General features: G+C 45.6%; 1 protein-coding gene across 2 annotated transcripts in view; it reads right to left on the bottom strand.

Annotated features, from left to right (window-relative positions):
• Positions 1 to 2,959, bottom strand: part of OCIAD1 (OCIA domain containing 1) — a 65,439-nt gene extending 62,480 nt beyond the window's left edge. Inside the window, exon 1 of one of the 2 annotated variants that reach the window (XM_029587942.1) lies at positions 2,790 to 2,959. In XM_029587942.1, coding sequence (XP_029443802.1) covers positions 2,790 to 2,837 — 48 coding nt within the window. In that variant the 5' untranslated portion in view covers positions 2,838 to 2,959. The remainder of the gene's footprint in view (positions 1 to 2,789) is intronic. The other variant, XM_029587933.1, reaches the window with a different exon arrangement.
• Between the last annotated feature and the right edge of the window lie 23,291 nt (positions 2,960 to 26,250).

Consider the following 26,250-nt stretch of genomic DNA (forward strand, 5'->3'; position numbering starts at 1 on the left):
TCCATTTCATGTCCCTAGTCTTTGTACTTTTTGAAAAGAGTAAACAACTGATTCATGATTACTCTTTCTACTCCACTCATTTTAGAGACATAACATCTATCATTTCTCCCTTCAAAATCACTTCTCCAAGCTGAAAAGTCCTTTAGCCTTTCCTCGTAGGGGAATTGTTCCATCCCCTTTATTCAGGCTGATGCAATACAGATACGCTAAAAACGAGCATCCAAACTTAATGCACTTTTTAACGCAAGCACAGGTTAAGAATCCTGTTCTAACAGACAGGATTAGAAAGAGTGGCATTAAAGTCCAAAACTGATTGGTTGATCTAAAGATCTTGTTTTCTAAATTGTGACAATAAGAGTACTTCCCCCATGAAGTAACAACAGCAATGGGATTTTAAAAAAAGGTATTATTTTGCATCAGGAATTAAAAAAGGTTTGGACAAGTCTTATGACTGCAAGGTACTTTTAAGTGACCAAGATTGGTCACTATCAGAAACAAGATGCTGGACTTCTTGACCCTAACAAATTAATCAGAACCCGAAGAGATGAATACAAACGAAAAACAACAGATTCACCTGATGTGAATCACTGACTCAAAAACAGACAAATATGTCTCCTGCTATAGGTGACATGACCTCATATAAAAGTGTTGGTACTCGATTCCTCATTACAAGAGATTCCACACTTCGCTTTTAAATGTGGACAGAATATCAGAGAACATATAGTATGAGCAGCACTTTCAACTACTGCATTCACAATTCAGCAAAAGATGGATCATTTTCAGTATTGTAGATGCAATATGTGCAGCAGTACGGTCCCTGTACCGAATGACACATCCCACTATTTAGAACAGGATTTCTCGCAAGTCCTACTCTGACTGTAATACTAAGAATGTAATATATGTGATCCAATGTCTTTGCCTGCTGATATATGTTGGGCGCACAAATTGCACTATATACGTATGTTTGACGGAGCACTGCAGTCACAGTAATGATCACGTGATGAGTGCCCAGCTAGTAAATCTTTGTGTAGAAAGACACCACATATTCACAGACCTTAATTGCTGTGAGCAGCATCACATCTTCAAATTAAATATAGTTAGTCCCCATGGGCTGAATGAGATCTTAAATGTTATAAGACACATGGTGGGAAGTTTTCTCCCTTTCACCATCTGTAAGAAGTGCAGGAGCACCAGCATCCCCTAGGTGCCATTTACTATTTTTAATGAACAATGTGGGAGTGTCAATGGATTCCCGCCTTCTGATCTTTAAAATGGCAGCTGCAAATGCATATCATCCCTGGATACCTGAACGCTGATGGACGGTAGAAGCTTTATGCTCAAGTAAGGACTGCTGTACTGCTTTATCTTTTCTTTTTAAAATTATACAGTAAGTTTTGACAGAGTATACATAATTACTGATAAGATGCAAAGACTACCAATACGTTCTCGATCACTTTATAAATTTGCTTCTCCTCATGCACATAATGCAGATTTATGGCTGTATACCGATCAGATGTCACTTTATTGCTTTTATAAACATAACTAGGCGTATACCCTGACACAGATTTCGAAACAGTGTCGGGCTGCTGCTGAAGAATCATTTGCTCAAGTTTTAAAAGATAAAGTTGTTTTATCTGCAAATTTAAAAAGATCTAAAAAAAAAAAAATGCTACCACAGACATGACTTATGATTATAAAAATCTGAAGTGATTACTTAAGGGGTTAGTCACTCGGACAAATGAGTGCAGTCAGTGTCTGTATATATGAGGTCATGTCACCAATAGTATGAAACATATTTGTCTGTTTTTGTCGCAGTGATTCACATCAGGTGCATTTGTTCTTTTTGGACTTCATGACCCAACATGGCATTTAGGACAGTAATTCTTTAAACCTTCCACATAATTAAGTATGCTGAATAATGATACAATGTATTCATAATCACTGTGGTGTTTTTTGTGTTTTGGTTTGTTTGGGTTTTTTTTTAACTTAGTTGCAATGTTCAAACTTTTCTATTAAATGAGTTTGCCAGCTTGGACTTAATTGCCACATTAATTTAAATTTTTGATTCATATTCCATCTTTGGTGACTGATCAGCTACTTCAAATACCAAAAGTATTTCACTATCCCCAGGCTTACAATCTAAAGGCCTCATTTATGAAGCATGGGGAAAAGGCCTTAGTAAATCAAGCCCAAAGTTTGTACTCAAAACAATGGAAAATTAAGTGACTTGCCCAAGGTCACAAGAAGCATCAAGTTTCCCTGGTTTACAGCCTGATGCTCTAACAACTAGGCTACACCTCTCCACTCCAAATGGTAAGGAGTATATGATTAAAGCACAGTATATTAAAAATTGCTACAACTGATTTTATACAGACATGTCTAGTATTTAGGCCAATAACAATAATTCTACATACTAAGGGAGTTTCCCATTTTGTGTTTAAGGGGCAATGCTTAGCACCCTTATATGCTATGATTGGACAGCATAGGAGGCATCAATTATTAACTTTTTAAATGATCTAATATAGTAGCTAAACAATTCGGCTTTTCTTTAAGCTAGGCTAGCAACAGGCAAAAATGTGCTATGCTTAATACTTATCAACTAATACAAGATGAAAACTATAGAGGGAGCATAGCTATGATGACTGGTTTGGAGCAGATCAAGCTGTCCGAGTGCTTAGAAAAAAAAGAAAACATCGAAGCAGCAAATCACCACCGAGACACGTTCTGCGGGAGCAGGGATAGGGACTAAGGCCCCCGGGCTCCTTCGCACGGGGCACGAAGGCTATTACCTGCTCCGCTCCCCGCTGCTGCATCTCGGTGTCCTCGGCGGACGCCATCAAAGAGCTAGCGACCAAGCAACCCAAAGAGAATATTGACCTCCGTCCGCGGGCGGACGCCGTGCCCGCTGACCCGGAAGTCGAAGCTCCACCGCCCCGGAAACACTGCAAGCCTCTCCCGGCCCCCGTAGCTCTTTTTTTTGCCAGCCGAGAAATGAATGGAGCTATGAGATATCTAAATGTCTGTTACGTATGTTTCTTTGTTTGACTGACTTTACTTGTCCTCGTGTATTTTCATGTTTTGTTATACAGGATGTGCATCTTGTATTATGATCTTAATATTTCATTTTGAAACGTCTCCTTCCTCAACTCCTCTCTTCAAAAGTTTGTACTTTTTTCAGCATTTGGCTATCCCAATACGATCCTTGAAGTTTAGATGAGAGTCAGCACAGCAGCTTCTATTAGAGAAATCGTCATAAACTCTATGACAATCTTTTCAGAGACTACTTAACATTCAGAAGGAAGAAGCGGATCTTAATGATTTTGCTTGTTTGTTAACTACACTATCAAAAAATATATTGAATAGCACTGCTATTTTTGTTTATTTTCTGTCCCAACAGTTTCTTCCTGCTCCCTGGAAACCAGTCTCTACTTGACTACAGCGCCCAGTAGTAAAGTATAAAAGATGCAACTGGTGGTCACTAATCAAGTGTTTACACTATTCGAGCTTGGAATTATATGGGGAAGGTCACCGGTGATTTTGTAAAAAAAATAAAAAAGTAGGAAAGTGCAGCTAGAACAGGGCTTCCCAAACCTGCTTTGGGGATCCCACAACCAGTTGATATCCTGAAAACTCTACTCGACTGACTGGCTGTGGGGTCCCCAGGCCAGGTTTGGGAAGCCCTGTGCTAGAAACATAATAGAAAGTTCTGATTCCCTTTTTCCCAGTGAGTGAAAGATGGTCTAGGGAATGGAAACTAGAAGTTGTCAGGCAAAGTCAAACCAAAATCACAGTTTCCAAATAACTTTAGTCTCAGAGCAGATTATAGGAAAATAGGCTGCAGGATTTTTTTTAGAATCAGCCCACCACGATAATCTGTCAAAACTTCCTTGTGTTCTTTCTGTGCAACATGTAGGCCTGGGGGAATTCTGCACCACTGCGGAGCGCAGAATTTGTGCAGAATGCCCTCCTGCACAGAATTGGCAGGCCCCGTGTGCTGTGAGCGGAAGCCATCCCGCTGCCAGCAAAAAGGAACAGGGCCTGATATGTCGCAAGCAGAGGCCGTCCCGCTCATGGTGAAGATGGAGCAGGCCCTTGTGAGAGTGAGTCTGTGCGTGTGTTAAGACTGTGAGCCTGGAGGGTGAGAAAGAGAGCATGTGTGAGGATGTGGGTGCCAGAGAGAGGGAGTCTATGTGAGGAGATTGTGAAGGAGTGTATATATGTGTGAGAGACTGGGAGCTAGTGTGTATGAACCAGGGATTGTGTGTATGAGAGGGTGATGGTTTGTAAGAAAGGGAGCCTGTGTAAGGGTGTGTGTATGTGTAGAAAAGAAAGCTGTGTGAAGGGGCTGTGTGTGTGTGAGAGAGAGCCTGTGAACAGATGTGTGTGTGTGAGAGAGAGCCTGTGTGAACGCACGGATCTGTGTGTGTGTGTGTGTGTGAGAGAGAGCCTGTGTGAACGCACGGATGTGTGGTGTGTGTGTGGAGAGAGAGAGCCTGTGTGAACGCACGGATGTGTGTGTGTGTGTGTGTGAGAGAGAGAGCCTATGTGAACGGATGTGTTTGTGTGTGAGAGAGAGAGAGCCTGTGTGAACGGATGTGTTTGTGTGAGAGAGAGCCTGTGTGAATGGATTTGTGTGTGTGAGAGAGCCTGTGTGAAGGGATGTGTGGGTGTGTGTGATAGAGCCTGTGTGAACGGATGTGTGTGTGTGAGAGAGAGAGAGAGCCTGTGTGAACGGATGTGTTTGTGTGAGAGAGAGCCTGTGTGAAGGGATGTGTGGGTGTGTGTGATAGAGCCTGTGTGAACGGATGTGTGTGTGTGTGAGAGAGAGAGAGAGAGAGAGAGCCCTGTGTGAAGGGATGTGTGGGTGTGTGTGTTAGAGAGAGCCTGTGTGAACAGGTGTGTGTGTGAGAGAGAGAGCCTGTGTGAATGGATATGTGTGAGAGAGAGAGAGCCTGTGTGAAGGGATGTGTGTGTGTGAGAGAGAGTCCGTGTGAAGGGATGTGTGTGAGAGAGAGAAGGAGCCTGTGTGAAGGGGTGTGTGTGTGAGAGAGAGAGAGAGCCTCTGTGAAGGGATGTGTGTGTGTGTGAGAGAGAGAGGGAGCCTGTGTGAAGGGATGTGTGTGTGAGAAGAGCCTGTGTGAATGGATGTCTGTGTGTGAGCGAGAGAGCCTGTGTGAAGGGATGGGTGTGAGAGAAAGAGAGCTTGTGTGAAGGGATATGTGTGAGAGATAGAGAGAGAGAGTCTGTGTGAAGGGATGTGTGTGTGAGAGAGAGAGAGCCTGTGTGAAGGGATGTGTGTGTGAGAGAGAGAGAGGGAGCCTGTGTGAAGGGATGTGTGTGTGTGTGAGAGAGAGAGAGGGAGCCTGTGTGAAGGGATGTGTGTGTGTGAGAGAGAGAGAGAGAGAGCCTGTGTGAAGGGGTGTGTGTGTGTGTGAGAGAGAGGGAACCTGTGTGAAGGGATGTGTGTGTGTGTGTGTGTGAGAGAGAGAGGGAACCTGTGTGAAGGGATGTGTGTGTGTGTGTGTGTGTGTGAGAGAGAGGGAACCTGTGTGAAGGGATGTGTGTGTGTGAGAGAGAGAGGGAGCCTGTGTGAAGGGATATGTGTGAAAGAGAGAGCCTGTGTGAAGGAATGTGTGTGTGAGGGAGAGGGAGCCTGTGTGCAGGAGTGTGTGAGAGAGAGACATAGGTAGCCTGTGTGAGGGTGTATATGTAAAAGGGAGCCTATGTAGGTGTGAGTGCAAGAGAGAGAGGGAGCTTATTAGGGGGTGTGTGTGTGCGCATGAGAAAGAGAGAGGGGCCTGTATGAGTGGATGTGCGCGGTGGCCTGTATGAGGGGGGGGGTGTAAGAGAGAGAGAGGGAGTCTGTATGATGGTGTGTGTGTGTGCAAGAGAGAGAGGGAGCCTGTATGAGGGGATATGTATGTGCACTAGAGAGAGGGAGCCTGTGTGTGTATGAGAGAGAAAGGGACAGGGAGCCTGTGTGAGGGGCAGTACTGAGAGAGGGGTCAAACTGAGGGAGTGGAGATAGAGTGGAAGGGGTTGAGTTTAGAGGGGGAAGGAGAGAGAGATAGTGGCAGGTGGAGAAGGTGGGACCTGAAGAGGGCAAAGTGAAAAGGAGACTGGCCAGGGGAGTAGGGAGAGAGGGTGGAAGAGACACTCTTAAGTGAACTTCTATGGAAATTCTTCTCAAAATATTAAAGCTTCGGCATCTTTACTTGATAATTTTTTTCTCTATTACATTTTTAATTAATTACTTAAGACTGTCATGTATATTGTGTCATTTTGACCAATATAAAATGTGCAGAATTTTAAATTTTTTGCACAGAATTCCCCCAGGAGTAAATGTGCTTCAGCAGCTCCCAAAAGCTTACCAAGTCAACCCTTGATAGATACATCATTAACATGAAGCCAAAATATCTCAAATGTAAATTTCTCATAGTTAGAATTAGAGTACACCCTAGACCAGGGATGAGCAAACTGAGGTGTAAATGGACCTCTCCCTAATTGCCTGATTCACTAAGGGGTAGATTTTCAAACAAGGCGCGTTGGCGTACTTTTGTTGGCGCTCCAGGCGCCAACAAAAGTACGCGGGATTTTAGTAGATACGCGCGGAGCCGCGCATATCTGCTAAAATCCTGGATCGGCGCGCGCAAGGCTATCAATTACGTATAGCCGGCGCGCGCCGAGCCGCGCAGCCTACCCCCGTTCCCTCCAAGGCCGCTCCGAAATCAGAGCGGCCTTGGAGGGAATCCTCTAACGCCCTCCCCTCACCTTCCCCTCCCTTCCCCTACCTAACCCACCCGCCCGGCCCTGTCTAAACCCCCCCTTACCTTTGTCGGGGGATTTACGCCTCCTGGAGGGAGACGTAAATCCCCACGCGCCAGCGGGCCGGTTGTGCGCCGGGACGCGACTCCTGGGGGCGGGTACGGACGGGCGCGGCCACGCCCTGGCCGTAACCATGCCCCCGGACCCGCCCCAAAACGCTGCCGACACGCCCCCTAAATGCCGCGACGACCGGGCCCGCTCCCCCCGACACGCCCCCCCTCGGAGAACCCCGGGACTTACGCGAGTCCCGGGGTCTGCGCGCGCCGGTGAGGCCTATGTAAAATAGGCTCACCGGCGCGCAGGGCCCTGCTCGCCTAAATCCGCCCGGATTTGGTGGATTTAGGCGAGCAGGGCTCTTAAAATACGCCCTAAGGGTTTTCTCCCATTCTGTGTTTATGGGGAAATACCTTGATGAATCAGGCCTGAAGTTGGTTAAATCTCTGATATATGTATCCTTTTCATTCCTGGCCTGGTGGTTAAGGTCTCTTGTCAACCAATCAGCTCTAACCAGTTGCCAATGAAGCAACCACCGGTTAACCAGTGACTCAGAACACGCACACATTCGCTATTGTGCTGCTGCTCAGGTGCTAGTGAGTTCCCCCTGCTCTAGCACTGCTGCATCATTATGTAAAATTCTTTGCTTGCTGCCAGCCCCCTCCCCTTTCTCATTTACATTTCTTCTCAGCACACCCCCACATTTATTGGCAAGAAAAGAGACTGATGATGATAGTGTTTCCTAGGGATGTGAATCGTTTTTTGACGATTTAAAAAATCTTCCGATATTTTTTAATCATCAAAAATCGTTAGAGTGCGCGATACAATAGAAATTCCCCGATTATCGTTGAAAAATCGTTAATGGGTTAGTGTCCACTAACGGGAGTTATTTGGGGGGGGGGGGGGGAAAAAACCGGCACACCAAAACAACCCCTAAACCCACCCCGACCCTTTAAAACTAAACCCTTACTTCCCCCACCCCTCCCGAACCCCCACAAAACCTTTTTACAAGTACCTGGTGGTCCAGTGGAAGCCCCGGGACCGATCTCCTGCTCTCGGGCCCACGGCGCCATTTTGGCTGCCACTAATAAAAATGGCTCCAATGGCCCGATAAAAAAAAAAAACACTGACCCTTTAAAAATGACCCCTTTGCTTCCCCCACCCTCCCGAACCCCCCCAAAACCGTTTTAAAATTACCTGGTGGTGCAGTGGGGGCACGGGGAGCGATCTCCCGCTCTCAGGCCGTCAGCTGCCCACTAATCAAAATGGCGCGATGGCCCTTTGCCCTTACCATGTGACAGGGTATCCGTGCCATTGGCCGGATCCTGTCACATGGTAGGAGCACTGGATGGCCGGCGAATACTGGCAGCCGATGGTCCGAGTGCAGGAGGTCGCTCCCAGACCCCCGCTGGACTTTTGGCAAGTCTTGTGGGGGTCAGGAGGGTCCCCCAAGACTTGCCAAAAGCCCCTGGTGGTCCAGCAGGGGTCCGGGAGCGACCTCCTGCACTCGGACCGTCGGCTGCCCACTATTCAAAATGGCATCGATAGCCTTTGCCCTTACTATGTCACAGGGGCTACCGGTGCCATTGGTCAGCCCCTGTCACATGGTAGGAGCACAAGATAGCACCGGCCATCCAGTGCTCCACCATGTGACAGGATCCGGCCAATGGCACGGATACCCTGTCACATGGTAAGGGCAAAGGGCCATCGGCGCCATTTTGATTAGTGGCAGCCGACAGCCCGGGAGCGAGAGGACGGCCCGGAGCGGGAGATCGCTCCCGGAACCCCCAATGGACCACCAGGTACCTGTAAAAAGTTTTTCGGGGGATCGTGAGGGTGGGGGAAGCTAAGGGGTTAGATTTAAAGGGTCGGGGTGGGTTTTTTGTTTATCGGCTGGGGCACAGCCGATAAACAAAACCGCGATCAGGCCCAATGGAAAAAAAAAACACATGTGAATCGGAACCGGAATCCGAACCGATTCCGGTTCCGATTCACATCTCTAGTGTTTCCCCACAGAGAGAAGGCTATTGAGGTGTAAGGATTGATGTTCTCTCATACTGTATATAGCAGAATCATAGTGAGTTATATCTTATGGCATTCATGGTGATCCTGTACATAAGGTTGTTGATTACTATGTGAACTTTTGATTCTAAACACCCTGAGATTGTTGAGGGTGGAAGGTGTGCAAAGTCTTTCTCCTCTCGCTTTGATATACACACATTCTCTAACACATACACATGTTCATTCTCACACACACTTTGACATGCTGACTCACATACAAATGCTGACTCACACACTCACTGACTTACACTCATAGGCACACAAACACACTCACACTTGCTCACTGACACACACACTCACGTATTCATGCACATGCTGACACATGGTTACACACATGCTCACAAACACACACTTTCACATGCTCACACATGTGCGTACATACACATTCACACACTTGCTCACACAATTTATTTTCTCCTCCTTCAGAATGCATATGTGACAGCACACTCCTGTGAATAACTAAAAAAAATTGTATTTACTTACATTGGTGGTTAGGGGGATCCAGGCAAAGTCCCAGGATAACAGGATCTTGGTGGCTTGCCATTTGCTCTGAGAGAAGGTGTCCCTTGCTGTGGGGAAGGGCGAGCTTCAAGGCCTCAGTACAGTTTTTTTGTCTGTGGCCCAAGTATGATGGGGATCCATAGCAGAGGAGGGGAGGCATGAGATATTGAGCCGGCAGAGAAGAGGTGAACATGAAGCATGAAGACAGTGGTGAGGCAGTCGTGGGAGCCTACTGGCTGCCTCCAGCCAGGAGAAGCATAGCCAGTGTTTCTTCACAGCTGAAGGTGATGGTGGGGGTCCGAGAGAGCAGGAAGAGGGCCAGGAAGCTGCCACCACTGCAGGAAAAATTAGAATGAAATTATGAGTGACTATGGGGGGGGGGGGGGGGGGAGGAGCATCAGAGGAGACTCTCGCTAAGTAAGAAACGTAGCTGGGGGCCTGCTGTTAGTTGCAGGACTCTGTAGTCATGGGGCTGCTGTGACCAAAACCAGCCACATGATTGGCCTGACCCAATAAGCCAATTCACCCTGTTTAGCCTTAATCCCCTGTGCTGATAAAGTTGGTGTCCCCTCAGGATCAGAAGAGCAGGAATTGGTGATGTCTCGCTCTGATCTGGGTGAAGGAGGAAACAGCCTCCCACTGGGCCAGAAAGAGAAGGAAGTGAGAGTAGCCTTCTTTCAGACTTGATAAAGGAGAAGTCCAGCTGACTCCAACCCAGGCTGATGAGAAGACAGCAGCCTCTTGTTGGCCCTGCAACATCACCAAGGACCTTGTAGCACACCATTGTGTCCTGACACACCTGCAGCCTTCTGCGACCCCCCCCAGTTAAGAATATGCAGGTTAAAACAGATTTTTACTTGGAATAAGACATTCAAAGTACAGTCTTTTGAGGTAAAAATATAACATACAACATGTATATTGTATTTATATATACTGATATGGTGCTTAACAGAAAACCCTGCAAAAAATTCCCTTGGAACTCATATGGCAAGCCTATTGTAATATGTATTGGGTGTGGGCTTGGCCACCAGAAAGCCACGAGTAAAGTGAATTACAATTACAATATAGTAAACCTCCCAAACCAATACAGCACTAACTGCCAGCATACAAACAGACAACACTGCAAATATTACCCCAGGCCCTAAAACACTTATACACCTTTTAGGAAAACAGAACAAGCCGGGCTGCTGTAGATTCCTACATAGAAATTACAAGCTTGCAGAATACCCTCAGCTTGGTCACACATGGAGAACATAGACAGATCCTCACCAAATACGGAAAAAAGTGACCATAAAGTATAAATAGAAACATGCAGCAGGAAACCGCAACAAGCTAGACTGTACATAATCAGGGACTTTCATTTTTTGTTTAAACCGATTTTTTACCCATAAATTCCCTATTTTTTACAAAGGTGAAAATCGATTTAAACCGATTTTATTCCTGATTGGTAGGCAACAGAAGTGTGTGGGGGGGGGGTGGGGGGGGCAACAAGAACAGCAAAAGTGAAGCTTTTTTCTGTACACTATCTTTCTCCCGTGGCAGCCGCTGCAGCAGCTCTGCCAAGATCCTGGTCATTCACTCTGCTGGTATGGAAGTGCCTTGGTCCTTCTTCTTGCTCTATGGCTGTCAGTGCCTGATGACATCAGCAGGCACCAACAGCTGCAGAGCAGAAAGAGACAGTCTTTGCAAGGCCGCAATTTTTTAGGAGGTGACCAAGTGGGTAAGTGACTGACTGATGGAAGATGGCATCACAGTAATGCCAGGGGACATTTATTTATTTAACATTTTTTTTTTTCTATACCGACCTTCATGGTTAAAAACCATATGGGGAAGGATTAGGAGAAAAGGATGTGGGTGAGGAGATTAAGATGGAGTCTGATGCTGATAGTATTAGGCTGCTCATTTGCACTCCTGCTATACTTCACCAGGCATGGCCAGCAGAGGATCAGCATTGAAGACAGGAGGACATGATGGATGATGATACTCCCTCTCCGCCACTAATCCATGAAACGCCTAAGACCACGTTCAATGCCACATATAAGGATAGACACATAAATTATTCTTAAACTAAGATACAAACTATAGACTGTTCAACTATTATGACGCAAAGATGTTTAGCTAATATGAATCAATCATTGTTTAACTAATATGATGTGAACTGTTCTGATGGCGAAACCGAAGGATGGTATATAAAACATATTAAATAAATAAATAAATGATAAAAGATAGACTTTGTGTGAGAGGGAGGGAGTGAAGGGATTGTGGGGGTGGGACTGAAGGTGGAGAGGAGGTCAATGTGAAGGAATAAGGGAATTGGGGTGTGAATGAGAGTGAGTGAGGGGGAAAGGAGGTGGGGCAAGGGGAGAGAACATGTTTGGGGAGTGGATGGAAAGGGAAGAAGAGAGCAAGTGGGTGAGGTTAGGGGGAGAGAGGAGGGGCTGAAGGGAGAGAGGGGATCCTGGAATAGGGCTGGTGACAAGAAGAAAGAGGCAGCACCAAGTTTAAGACCCTGTTAAACACTTGGCTGTCCACACAAGCATTTTATTAAGCCCACAGAAGGTTTCTGTATTTGTCCGCGATCTTCTGTCTGTTAATTCTGACTTGGCTGTGTACTTATTGCTGTGTTTGTTTTTATGTACATCGCCCAGGATAATAAATTCAATAAAAGATAAAGAGGAGGGAGCTGAGAAGAGAGGCCTGATCATCGTTTTTGTTGGGGGGAGGGGCTCTCTTCTACATCTCCTCTCCCTTCTGCACCCCTCCTCTTGCTCTCTTCTCTGTTCTGCCACCACTCCTATCTGTATCCATACCCCTGTCCTCCACAAGAAAAACAAAAAAAGGCTCAGTAGGCCCAACATAGTACTACTATTTATGTTGGGGCCACAGAGCCTTTATTGCTTTTCTTGGGACCAGACCTCTCTTCCTGGCCCCCAGAGCTCCTCTCTTTCTCTCTTTCTCTCCTGACTCCCCTTCAGATCCCTCCTCTTTCTCTTCAGCATCCCACCTCTATCCACATTCTCCTCTCTCTTTAAGCATTCCACCTTTCTCCCTACCCCCACTCTTTCTTGCTCTCTCCCCTTCTCCCCCTTCGGCAATTTTTCCCTGTCCTCACTGTCCTCACTTCTGAGTAATTTTTTCCACTAATTTTCTCCAGTTTTTATTCTTGTGAAAATAGACCCTAATAAATTCCCAGGAAAATAACAAAAATAAAAAACAAAATTGAAGGTCCCTATATATAGTGAAAGAACAGAAACAGCATAATTCCTCACAAAACAAACAATAAAACCAAGAAATATAAATCATCTTAACAGTAAAATAATATTTCAATATGGGTCAAAAAAGTTTCAATATGGTTCATAAATATTTCAAAAGAGCCAATGAATAGAACAACATCCAATTAATAACTCATACTCAAAATTAAAAAAAAAATTACCAAACAAATATTTCAAAAGAGCAGACTAATCAAAGACCATTAATTCAAACAAATAGGGGTAAAAAATATCCCCCACTCTCCATACCTGAGAACTTTTGATTTCCAGTCACCCTTAGATTTCATGGATTAGTGGCGGAGAGGGAGTATGCACATTTTATCCTCTCTCTCGTACATAAGCACACACACGTTCGTTCTTTCTTTCACAAATACACTCATGCACATTCCTTCTCTGCCACGCACAAACATACAGGCTCTCACGCAAAAATACTCTGGTCCTCACACACACAAAGGTTCTCTCACAATCATTGATGCTCTCTCCCTCATACACACACACACACACACACAGGCTCTCTCACACATACTGCTCCTCTCTCCCTCACACTCACAGGCTCTTCCTCTAAGCTCTCCCCCACTCACAGCCTCTTCCCACCTCCAAGGTCTCTCATTCACTGCCTCTTCCCCCTCCCCCCCAAGCTTTCTCACACTCACAGTCTCTTCCCCCCAGGCTCTCTCACACACAGGCTCGCTCCCTCTCCCCACAGCTCTCTCACTCACACAGGCTGTCTCCCCCTCCCCCCAGGCACTCTCTCACACAGGCTCTCTCACCCCCCCCCCAGGCTCTCTCACTAACACAAGCTCTCCCCCCCCCCCCCAGGCATTCTCACTCATACAGGTTCTCTTCCCTTCTCCCCAGGCTCTCTCATTCACACAGGTTCTCTCCCCCTCTCCCCAGGATCACTCCCCCTACCCGTACCTCTGATTCATCAGGCTCTCTCCCCCACCCCCAGGCTCTGTCACTCACACAGGCTCTTTTCCCCTCCCCCAGTCTCTCTCATTCACACAGGCTATCTCCCCCCCTGCTCTCATTCACAGAGGCTCTTTTCCCCAACCCCCAGGGCTCTCCACACAGGATCTCACCCTCCCCCAGGCTCTCACTCACACAGGCTCTCTCCCCCTCCCCCAGGCTCTCTCATACAGGCTATATTCCCCTCCCCCCCAGGCTGTTTCACCCACACATGCTCTATCCCCCTCCCTCAGTCTTGCTCATTCACACAGGCTCTCTCCCCACCCCCAGGCTCTTATTCACAAAGGCTCTCTCACCCTCCCCCAGGCTCTCTCACTCACACAGGCTCTCTACCCTCCCCCAGACTCTCTCATTCAGTCTCTATCCCCTCCCTCCAGGCTCTCTCAGTCACACAGGCTTTCTCCCCCTCCCCCCAGGCTCTTTCATTCACACAGACTCTCTCCCCCTCCCCGAGGCTCTTATTCACACAGGCTCTCTCCTTCACACAGGCTCTTCCCCCCCCCCCCCAGGCTCATTCACACATTGTGTCTCTCCTCCCACACTGGGTAGAGAGTTCCATAGTAGAGGGCCTGAAATGGAAAAAGCCCTTTCTCGGGTCTCAGATAAATGGGCAAATTCGCAAGATGGAATATCTATAATGTTTTGGCTGGACAATTGGAATGTGCAGAATAGTGTATAAATTTTGAGTATAGCAGTAATTCAAGTGGAGGGTACATTATTTAATCAGTTGTGAATCTGGACACCTATTTTGTATTGGATTTGCCAATAAATGGGAAGGCAAAGTAAAGACTGAAGAAAGGGGTGATGTGATCACACATGTTGGAGAACAGTCAGGTGCTTCACATTAAACATCCAGGTGATACTCCAGTTGTCATAGACTTTACCTCAGCAGATTAGTTATATGAACATTCTAATTCCTGAAAAATTTTGTATTTACAAAGAAAATCACTCACGATCTCCAAAATTGTTAAAGCACGAATCTTTCCTTTCTGGGAGCTTTGCCTTTCAGCTCTCCCTATCAGTCCCTTTGCCTTGCTTGCAAACATACAATGTTTTCTATTGTTAAACTCTCCTAAACATTGCTACTGCTTCCTGTTCTTGCAATCGCTCTTTTATAATTAATGTCATCATCTTCGCTGTGGTCAAGGAGAACTGAGTAAACACACGGCCTACCAATGACATCAGTGCTTCCTAAAATAACTAATACCACACCAAATTTATTTTGAGTGAGACAACTGCTAAAACAAACTAATATAAGGAATTTTGGATAGAATTACATAAATGGGAACAATGTCCTTAGGCACAACTCCCCAAAACATTCGATAGAAATTCACCAAATTTGGTACATGTGTTGCGCCCATCAGTCGCAGACGGCTGCAACCTTTTATGCTCTCCTCTTTTCTTGCTACTTCGTCAATTCTCAGAAGAGTGGCGGTCTCCGCCAGTGAACGCCGACCATCCTGGTGCCCCGGGACGGCGTGGGCGATGCCAACGCCATCTTTTTCCTGGAGTCACCTAGCACGCGCGCACGGGCCATCTTTAATACACGTCATGGCGGGAACCTCCAGGGCGTCCCCTCCGCATGATGTCACCGCTTCGTTGTATTTAATCTCACTGGCCCCACACTCAGATGAGTTAGAAAGGTGTTCTTCTCGTTGCTGAATCTGCTTCTCCTTGGACTTCCTGTTCCTGTCTCGGTGGGGAAAACTCTGAGTACCCGTTCCTCGGGGGCTCTTCCGTGTTCCTAGGCTATCCACTCCTCAGAGGGCCTTCCTACCTCGTCCATCTGGAACCAAGCCTTGTCAGTTCATCTCGCTCTTATCTGCCAAGCCTTTTCAGAAAATCAAAAAGACCTGTTCAATAGATCACTGGAATTGGGAGTGGCATCACAGGACTGAAGAAGCGTGATTATAGTCCTGCTTCACAAAAATGGTAGCAGGGAGGAGCCTGGAAACTACAGGCTGGTTAGCATCTCCTCTGTGGTGAGAAAATTAATGGAGATGCTTCCTAAGGAAAGGATAGTGAAGTATCTGCAATGCAGTGGATTGCATGATCCAAAGCAACATGGGTTTTGCCAGAGGAATATCATGTCAGAGGAATGTGATTGACTTTTTTGACTGGGTGACTAGAGAATTAGATCAAGGAAAAGCACTTGATGTGATTTATCTGGATTTCAGCAAAGCTTATGATACGGCCCTGCATAGGAGGCTCATTAACAAATTGAAAAGTATACATTGGAGGAATGGATCAGAAATTAGTTGACTGACAGATGACAGCAAGTAGTCATAAATAGAACCTACCCTGAGCAGTAAAGAGTGATAAATGGAATGCCTCAGGGATCAGTTCTGAAACCAGTTCTGTTCAATATCTTTGTGAGTAATATTGCAGAAGGGTTAGAAGGAAAAGTTTATCTTTTTGCAGATGACACTAAGATCTGCAACAGATAGGGTTGCCAACTGGTTCCAGATTTTTAGTTCAGGTTGATCCAGTCCTGCTTTTGCCCTACTGCATGCAGGGACTTGTAGTTCTGACTTCCCTATTGTCGGTCTTCAGAAAAGCAAGACTACAAATCCCTTCATGCAATGGGGTAAAAGCAAGCAGGACATTCCATGTCAAGTGGACCAATTTAGAAAATCATCCACGCTCGACCTCCTTCAAATTGAATACAATTTTGTGTGGATGTTTGCTAGGGCCTCAAATAAAACTATGCAACATTTTTCTGCTGGATCTTTATTGGTTCAAGAGCTAGATGTAGCTGAATGAAGGTTACTCTTAAGAGTACTGTGCTCTGTACAACACTAAATGGTCAATTTGTCCGGGCATTGCAGCCAAACAACCTCTATTAGGGGCCTGAAATTTTGTGGATTATTACAACCTCCCATGCTAAGTTCCTGTGTAAAGTTTGAAACCTAACATGAGCTTGCACCCTTTTTATGGGGCAGCACACTACGTGAAAAACTTTACAAAAGAAATTTAAGGCCTACTTTGACTCCTCATTGCTCCTGATGTATACTTCGATTCAAGCCATAAATGGATCAGTAGTCAAGGCCAATGACATACATCTAGGATTTGCACTAGGAGGCTTTGCAACCAACTGGAAGCAAAGATATATTTATTTAACAGACATTCAATCTCAATTGAGATATCACACTGGTTTACATTCAGGTACTGTAGGTATTTCTCTATCCCCAGAGGGCTTATAATCTAAGTTTTTGTACTTGAGGTAATGGAGGGTAAAGTGACTTGCCCAAGGTCACAAGGAGCAACAGTGGGACTTGAACACTGCTCTCCTCGTTCATAGTCCACTGCTCTAACCACTAGGCTATTCCTCCTCCCTTTACACAAAGTTATGTAACTTTACATAAAGCTACATAAAGACATGATGCCACCTTTATATGCAAATTTTCACCATTTATTTGGGTGCAAATATCTCTATGTGTAGTTTTTAATTTTTTTTTCTTTCTAATGTAATTTGAAAGATCACCTTTTTTGCTACAAAAGTCACCCTGTTTCATCTTGGATCCAGCTTTGCTTTGGTCAGAATTACAGTCCCAAAGACAAGCATCATTTGCATGTGTGAATGCACTATGTTAAAAGAGCCATCTGTGAAACATGCAAATAAGCTAGAGTTGTGAAATTTTACAATGCAGCTCAGTTTACTAAGCTCACCACACTTTTTGCTTCTGACACTTATTTGTTTAGACATATTTTCATAAATTAGTCATCAAAGTCAGTGCAAAACTTTCTATGCTGATTAGTTTGCATTGGTCAGTGGTGGCTGAGCCACTGCCAATTCAGCAAAATTGACAACCCCATCACCTAGGGGCCACTCCAGGCAGCCAGACAAGGTACCAGCCTCAGGTTTCCAAGCTTTAATTTAAACACGAAACAAGAAAAGGCAAGACACTACATATGAGAATTGCTTAAACTACAGATTTCACAAAATTCACTTAGTCTTTTTTCCTGCCTTGCACATGCTTTTGAATATCCCATCAATGCATGACAAAATGGATTGTGAATAAATATACTGCCTGCCTGATTAAATTGTTATGGGTGCATCATGGGTAGCAATAATGTGCTCTTCTGGAACCCAACAGGAGTCTCTACGGGGCAGCCAGTAAAATGACCTGGCAGGATCTTGGAGGTGCAAGAAATTGACCAAGACATCATGTTCCTCAGTTGAGACTTCGCATATATGGCCAGTCCACCAGGATTTATCATAGATACAAGCTAAATACTTACCAGGTTGGAAGCTGGATACCTGAAGGGCATGAAAATATTCACATTCATGTTCGAGAACACTTGCAGTGAGTGAGGTGACCTCATTTGAAATTTTGTTAATGCAAATTTTAGCTGCATCGATGGGCTTGAATTGATAATTGTCTCTTGTGCCAGCAACTGTATGACCTTTGCTAAACCTCCCATCCTGAACAGGTCTGATTGCTTCAATGACCTCCTTTGGCACAAAGGAAAATTTGATACGAGGGACACAAATAGCACAGGCCAGAGCAGCCACCCCCCACCCCCTCTTTTTCCCTTTCAGGTTGAGCGTTGATTTTTTCTATGCAGATTCTGCTTGCCTGTTTGACTCTCCTCTTCCTCTGCAACTTCCAGGAGGACAGCTGGAAGTAGCCACAAATGAGACACAGCTATGGGAGAGGCAGAGGAGGAGGAGAGTCAGGCCGAGCCCCGAATATAGGCAGGTGATTGGAGCGCTGCCAGGCTGCTACCGCGGATTGGCCCCTGGTCTTGCCTGACCGGATTAAGAAACTTACTAATACATGAAGGTTATTGAAACAGAACTTATGTATCACAAACTACTGTCTTAGCCCCTAATTAATATTTTTAAATGTTGTGTTGACCTAGAATATGAATGTTGATTTTGTAAACCATTGTAATCTACTATTCCATCGCCCATGTTTTTGCTCCCTGTTTAATGTAACTTTACCTTCTACTCAGTTGTTAATTGGTTTCCCCTGTTCTAATGTTAACCAGTACAATAAGACCTTGTCTTGAGTATCGGTATAGTAAAATAATTTAAATAAATAAAAATAAATATTGGAACAACAGTATATAAAATTCCTAAATAAATAAAATAATCCCTAAACCTGTGATATCACGTATGCCAATGAGAAAAGCAACCACTGAAACAAGGCCAGCCCAAATACTACAAGTAATAAAGCAGAGGAAGAACGAAGATATAGTACTTAAGCCTATTGCTGATTTGACAGTTTCTTCTGAAGTTAAACTGCCATGAGAAATAAACAATTTGTTTGGAAGCCTGTAGTAAGTTCATAGAAACACAGAAATGACGGCAGAAAAGGACCAAACGGTCCATCCAGCCTGCCCAGCAAGCTTATGGTAGTATCTGCTGTGCTATACAATTCACCCCCATACTTATCAGTTTTCCAGACCATCAAGCCAGGGGTCTTGTTGGTTGCTGTTTGAGTCCATTTCTCCATCACCTCTTGCTCTTGAAGCAGAAAGAAATGTTGGAGTTGCATCAAAATTTTCAGGGTAGTAACAGCCACATCAGCAAGTTACCCCCAAACTTATTTGTTTTCCCAGATCATAAAATTCAATGTCCTTGTTGGTTGCAACAACAGTATGAAGGCTTATTCAGTCTTTGTACCAGTGGTGCCCTGCATGGGCAATCTCATGATAGTTGGATGGAAGGAAGGGGGGTTGCTGTTGTAGCCATGGCTGAAGTTGCAAGAGCAGGAAGGACACAGGAGAGGCTCAAAGCTCTCACAAAAGAACTCTCTGCAATCAAGTATTTATTTAACAACATAAAAAAAAAAAAAAAAAAATCATAATAAAAGCAACCAGGACTCTTGGCCCCACTCACCTCACTCCCTTTACAAAAATAGACCCAAACTCTGAACAAATACAACAAACAACTAATTGGAATGCCAAAAGGTCTGCAGCTTTATTAATATAACGCTAATTCGCCAGAGCTGCCAAATTCAAATACAATAATCCCCAAAGGTACATCTGCCTCGCCCCAGCAAGATGTTCCCTCCACAGGCCACCTGGCCTGTAAACCACCAGCAGCATCCCGCCACTCACCGGGACCCCACCTCAGTCCAGCAAGGAGTCCACTCCATGTGACTGAACCCAATCACATGCATATACTCAGGGTACACAGCGTCAAAGTAACCCGCCACCTAGCGGATTCTTTGATATTACCCCAAAAATAAACCTGAAGTATAAATCAAATTATAAAATGCAAGATCCTCAAAACAACTCACTAATACGTGAAAATCATAACTTCGTATCTTCATTATCTGAACTTTATGGGGTAGATTTTTAAAAAATATGTGTGTGCGTTCATGTGCGTGCGCTACCCAGCGCGCACACATGGACGTGCAATTTTATAACATGCACCGGCGCACTCAAGGGAGGGTCGATTTGTTCAACATTCACGTGGCGACGCATCGGGGCCTTCCCCAGTTCCCCCCCAGTCCGCTCCAATTTAGGAGGAGATGTGGAAGGCATTGTGGATTCGCAATGATGGAGGTAACTGTAGGCTGTAGGTGACTGGACCCAGGCAGCAGCGGCGGATAGCAAAAGGCCCGATGTACCTCGGTGCAAATCGAGCGGAGGGCAGTTTGAGGCGGATGAAGCAGGTACTAAGTCATACCTTGTCTCCAGGTTGAAACTGTGGAGCCGCTCGATGGTGTACATCATAGAATTTCTTGGCCTTTTGTCCAGCCTTTTGTAGAAGGTCCTTGGTGTGTTGCCAGAGTTGATGCAGTTCCTGTGCTGACGCCTGGGCTGCGGGAGACGATACTGACAATGGCACTGGTAGAGGTGGTAGAGGTTGACGTCCATAGATGAGTTGAAAGGGTGAAGACCCTGTGGAAGCTGATGGATGAGAATTTAATGCAAACTCAGCCCATGGTAATAATTCAACCCAATCGCTTTGCCTTGAGTTAATATAGGCACGGAAGAATTGTTTTAGCATGCTATTCGTCCTTTCAGTTTGTCCGTTCGCCTGAGGATGGTAAGCGCTGGTGAAATCCAAAGAGATGTCGAATTTTTTGCACAAAGCTTTCCAAAGCTTTGCAGTGAACTGAACCCCCTCTGTCAGAGAGGATATGTCTAGGCAAGCAATGGAGGCAGAAGACATGTCGGATAAAGAGCTTTAAAAAACAACAAAGTAGGCAATCTAGAAAAGCTGTGAGGAACAAAGAGCTTTGCCATTTCTGGAGCTAAAGGTAGGCCGGGTAGTGCCTCGAAATGGGACATTTTAGAAAAACGGTCAATTGTGACCCAGATGGTGTTATTACCATCAGATTTAGGTAGGTCAATGATGAAGTCCATTGCTATATGTGTCCATGGCTCACTTGGAGCGGGTAGTGGCTGAAGAAGTTCCCACGAACGACCAGTTGGTGGTTTCTTTTGCGCACAAGTAGGACACGAGTCCACATAGGCCCGAACGTCTTTTTTCATAGAGGGCCACCAGTAATACTTTTATAAAGTGGCAAAGGTGCAGGACTGTCCAGGATGACTGGCAAGCAGAGAGTCGTAGGCCCACCGGAGTAACTTCTTCCGGAGTGTCTGTGGAATCACTGTTTTTCCGGCTGGAACTGTTTGGGTAGCAGAGAGTGTTGCGGCTTCGTCCCACTTGCCTCACCTCAATATTCGCTTTCTCCACCAGCCTCGGGAAAATGGCGACCGCCGCGTCTGCTTGCCGCATTCTCCAGTATCCCCGGAACGGCTATGGCAAGACATTCCGCTATGATTCACCTGAGGGCCTCCTAGGGTGCGCGCGCGCACGCTACCGTCTTTATTCCAACGTTGGCGTGAACCTCGGGGACGTCCCCCTTGAGTGACATCACTCTTTTTTTAGTTCTCGAATACGCCTTGACTATGGGGGCCCCCCATGGCCTTATACACAATGACCCATATCCCAGATGGGTTTATAGGATGGTGTGCGGTTTGCACTAATTTTCTAGTTCTTTTCACATTTTTTCTACCGAATTTTTTGTCCCTTCTGAGTTTTGCTAAGATCGATAGGAGGGAGGGGGGTGGGGAAGAGGGGTGTCTATTCTTTTGGTGCTGCTTAGTACTACTTATTTATTACTATGTTTGTCACTGAAAGGTGATCAGCTATAGTCAAATGTTTTGGGTTCATTACCAACCTATTGGAGCCTCTTGGGAGGGAGACCTAGGCTGGGAGGTCTCTTTTCCTTTGTGTTAATCCTGTGTACTTTTTTCATTATTCTCTACAATTTTTTATTTTGGGTAAAGAATTGAAATATATATCTTGGAATGTTTGTGGCATAGGCTCTGTAGTGAAATGATATAAACTATTGCCGGCCTTGAGCTGTATGCATGCGGATATTGAAATGCTGCAGGAAACACATCTTATAGATTTTGAGCACAACAAATTAAAGAAGAACTGGGTGGACAATGTTTTCTATGCCTCTGCTACCTCCCATAGAGCAGGGGTTGCTATTCTCCTCCATAAGTCCTTATTTGGGAGGAAACTTACTGGGTAGTGTTTATGACCCTAATAGCTATTCCAAAAAATGTTTTTGCTAAAATTATTGAAATTGTCTCTCAGTATTCCCATGTCCCAATTCTGTTGGGGGGAGATTTCAGTGTGGTAGCGGATCCTTCCATAGATCGGATACTGGCTAAGCCACAGACGTGTCAGGATTTGAGGCAGAGCATACCTTATTTGTGTGACCAGCTCTCTTTGGTGGACGTCTGGAGATTTCTTCATTCCCTTGATTTAGATTTCACTCACTTTTCTAGAGCACATCATACTAAATTCTGGATAGACTATCTGCTTCTATCTGCAACATTCTCCTCTAAAGTTGTAAATTCTTCTCTAAAGTTATAAGTCTGTTTGAAATTTCTGATCATGCCCTCGTGTGGCTCCAGCTGGAGGGCTTACAGGACACTAACACACCTGGTTCTTGGAAATTACCATCCTATTTGTATCATGATTCGGAATTTCAAATTTATTTGATACAGAAATGGAAGGAGTTTGAATGCTTTAATGAAGCACACAAACAAGACCCATTATTATTTTGGGAAACAACGAAAGCCGTACTATGGGGCGAAATTATTGCCTATACCATCTGGCGAAAGTTAAGATCTAGGGAGATCCTTGGTTTGGAAAAACAAGTACAGATTGATAGGAGATGGTTCACCTCTGATCCCACTCCTGACAAATTGAGGTTCCTCAACACACAAGCTGCTTTGAACATCAGCAAACAAAAAAAAGTCTGTTATATTACAAATATACATTTTTCCTTTATAGCAATAAAGCTGGGAAAATGTTAGCCAATGCAGTATGACAGTGGCATGGTAAAACCTACATAGTAGCTCTGAGAACGAGGATTGGAGGTATCATTAGGTATAATACACAGATTGGGAATCTGTAAAATTTTGCAAGACTCTCTATGCTCGGGAGCCCAATAATGTTTTTGTATCTATTAAGAAAGCTGAGCATTGGATGGGAGGAGCAATCTGAATGAATGACTCCTAAGAAGGAGGAGTCAACTACCTTGTAGTGTCTCAGATACTGTTATATATTCCGCTATGCTGGGAGATAGCAATCTGTTATGAATCTGAGATAGTAGTGGTGAATCCCTGAGCTGGTGGCAGATGACCATGCCCCCAGGAGGATATCCTGAGAGGGACCACTGGCTAGGCTTGAGTATGGAGACAGACACACATTATTTCTTTTATTAGACAGGTTTTTGGAAACCACCAGAGGTGGCAGTAGTGAGCTGATATGCCCAGCAGACTGTAGTCCCTCAGGCACTGGAACCGCGATCCAGGATGGCTAAGCTGTTGAGAAACTGTAGAAAGTGAATAGGTAGAGTAGACAAGGTTCATGAACAGAACTAGATGACAAAACTCACATAAGGTCTCAAGGAAGCTCAGGAGCTGGAAAGGTTTAGGCCCTCGAGGAGCGAGTACCTGGTTCCAGGGAAAGCTCTGAGAGAGCGATGGTAACTCACAATTGTTTGTAGCAGCAATAGCTTCCAGGCAGAAGAGAATCTTCAGAGTGTCTAGGAACATGGGCCCTCGAGGAGCGAGTACCGGTTCCTATCTGTAATCTGAAAGTAAAGAAAAAGAGCGAGGCTCCAGAGGAGTGGGTACCTCTGGTAAGTCTGAGGAGGCACAGTAGCTTGGAGGAAACATAGCCGAATCCGTATCTGAATCCTCTCCTTGCTAACTCAGTTAGATAGTGAATTAGAGACCTTTAAATATTGGAAGCGGATGACGTCATCACAGGGGAACGCCCCAGAGGTTCGTGCCCTTGCTGGTACTTCAATCACAGCGCGCGCGTGCCCTAGGTCATCAGGCAACATGGTGGATCTGCAACGTCGAGCCGGTCCGGGGACGCCGGAGGGAGACGGCATGGAGACGCCGCGGCAGCCAGCCGTCCATCAGACCCGGAGGGAGTCGCCACAGAGGTAAAGAGGGTGGAGTGAGGGCATCGAGCAGCAACGGACGTAACAAATGTGCATGAAGTTAGCAAATATTTAGTGGATATTCTACTCCCCCAACTTCAGGAGCAAGATCTAAATTCCCTGAATGCCCCTCTTTCTCTGACAGAGCTACACTTCCTAATTTCGAGTTCACCGTTACACAAGGCTCCTGGTCTCGATGGTATGACTAATTAATTTTATAAACTTCTGGTTGATCAGGTTTGTCTTCCCTTGGGAAACATTTTGATGCTCTGTTGGAAACAGGACAGTTTTATCAAGGGACTAACCTAGCTAACACTGTGATTGCCTAGTTCATACAGGCCAATCTCTTTATTAAATTTTGATGTAAAGTTGCTAGCTAAGATCTTGGCTGATCAACTGGCCAAAATACTGCCCATTTTGGTATCCCCAGAACAAGTTGGCTTCATTAAAGGGCGGTATGCATCTACCAATTTTTGGAAGGTGTTGGCTTCCATGGAGCATTCTATACACCATTCCATGAACTTCCTTCTCATTAGTTCTGATGCCATAAAGGCATTCGATAGGGTCAACTGGGAATATCGCTTTGCAGTTCTGCAGACATATGGCTTTCAAAGTCCATTTTTATGGTATATCCAAATATTGTACACCAATCCCAGCGCGAGAATTTTGGTTAATGGGGGATCCATGGAGAATTTTAGTTTACACTGAGTTACTGTTATAATTAGTGAGGTTTGGTGGACCCTTGGACACTGTGGCAGCTGACCACGCCCACAGGGGGAAGTCCCGTGAGGGGCCACAGGTCAGGCTCAGCTTAGGACACACAAACACAGAGATTGATCTTTTATTAGACAATGTGATGAAGCCACCAGAGGTGGCAGTAGTGAGCAGCAGAAGTAGCCAGCCTGGGCTAGTATCCCTCAGGCGCTGGAACAGCGACTCCTCTGGTAGCAGTGCTGTAGTGGAAAGAACTGAGAATAATGAGTACAGTGCAATATGCACAAAGCCCCAGTATGGAGAACCCCAGGATAGAGAGAGCAGGCCCTCGAGGAGCGAGAACCTGATCCCTGAGAGCTGAGAGGCTTGAAGATAATGTACTCACACAGCGGTTCCACATAGGAGATGGCACTAGGGCTGGAACGGAGGCAGGCCCTCGAGGAGCGAGTACCTGGTTCCAGGGAACAACTCTGAGGTGAAGATGGTAGTACTCACTTGTGTTGAAGATAGCGAATCCTTCCAGGCAGAAGAGAAGGTAGGAGGAGGCAGAGAGTCAGGGAATATGGGCCCTCGAGGAGCGAGTACCGGTTTCCTGATAGCGACCTGAAAAGCAAGTGAGGCCCCCGAGGAGCGGGTACCCCGTTAGCGTTAAGAGTCCAATGGAAAATTGGAGAGGCAGAGTAGCTGGGTACGGAGAGCGAATCCCATCCGTAAGATTCCCCTTGCTAACTCAAAGGCTAGCAAACATCGTAAGCTTTAAATATCCGGGCAGCGTGATGTCATCACAGGGGGATGCCCCTGAGGTTCGCGCCAAGTAGGAAATAAGAGTGAGGGCCACGCAGCGTGCACGCCCTAAGGTACCAGCAGAGCATGGCTGGAGGCAGCGCCCAAGCCGGTCCGGGGACGCCGGAGAGGACGGCAGGCAGACGCCGCGGCAGCCAGGCGTCCATCCATAGCGAGAGGAGGTGCAAAGAAAGAAAGGTAGGCGGAGTGAAGCCGTCGGGAAGGGACGGTTGCAACAGGTACCCAGCAACGTTGTCCCCTTATCTCCCCTACTATTTGTGTTGTCATTGGACCCCTTTATAAGAAAGATTTTGCGAGATGACCGAATTGAGGGTATTAGCATTGGGAAGCACACCTTTAAAGTTCCTGCTTTTTCTTCCTTGTTCACATAGCTAGACCACAAATCACTTTGTCTGTTTTGTTATCTGAACCGGCTCTTTTTTTTTTTTAATAGTTTAATGTATATTAAACATGACAAATAAACTACAGCACTGGGTAAACATACAGTTCCGTGACAATAAATCATGCTGCAACACATTGTTATTAACATGCTACCATGAAATAAACTTTCATACAACTGCTGCTGACTTTTCATAATTATACCCCCACCCTGTTATGTTTAAGGAAGGATGTGAACCCTGGGCTGAGATGAGAGTTGTCACTGCTCACAGGGAGGAGCCCTGTGAGCCTCTCTG

This window comes from Rhinatrema bivittatum, chromosome 1 (assembly GCF_901001135.1).
Source record: "Rhinatrema bivittatum chromosome 1, aRhiBiv1.1, whole genome shotgun sequence".
NCBI classification, from domain to species: Eukaryota; Metazoa; Chordata; class Amphibia; order Gymnophiona; family Rhinatrematidae; genus Rhinatrema; species Rhinatrema bivittatum.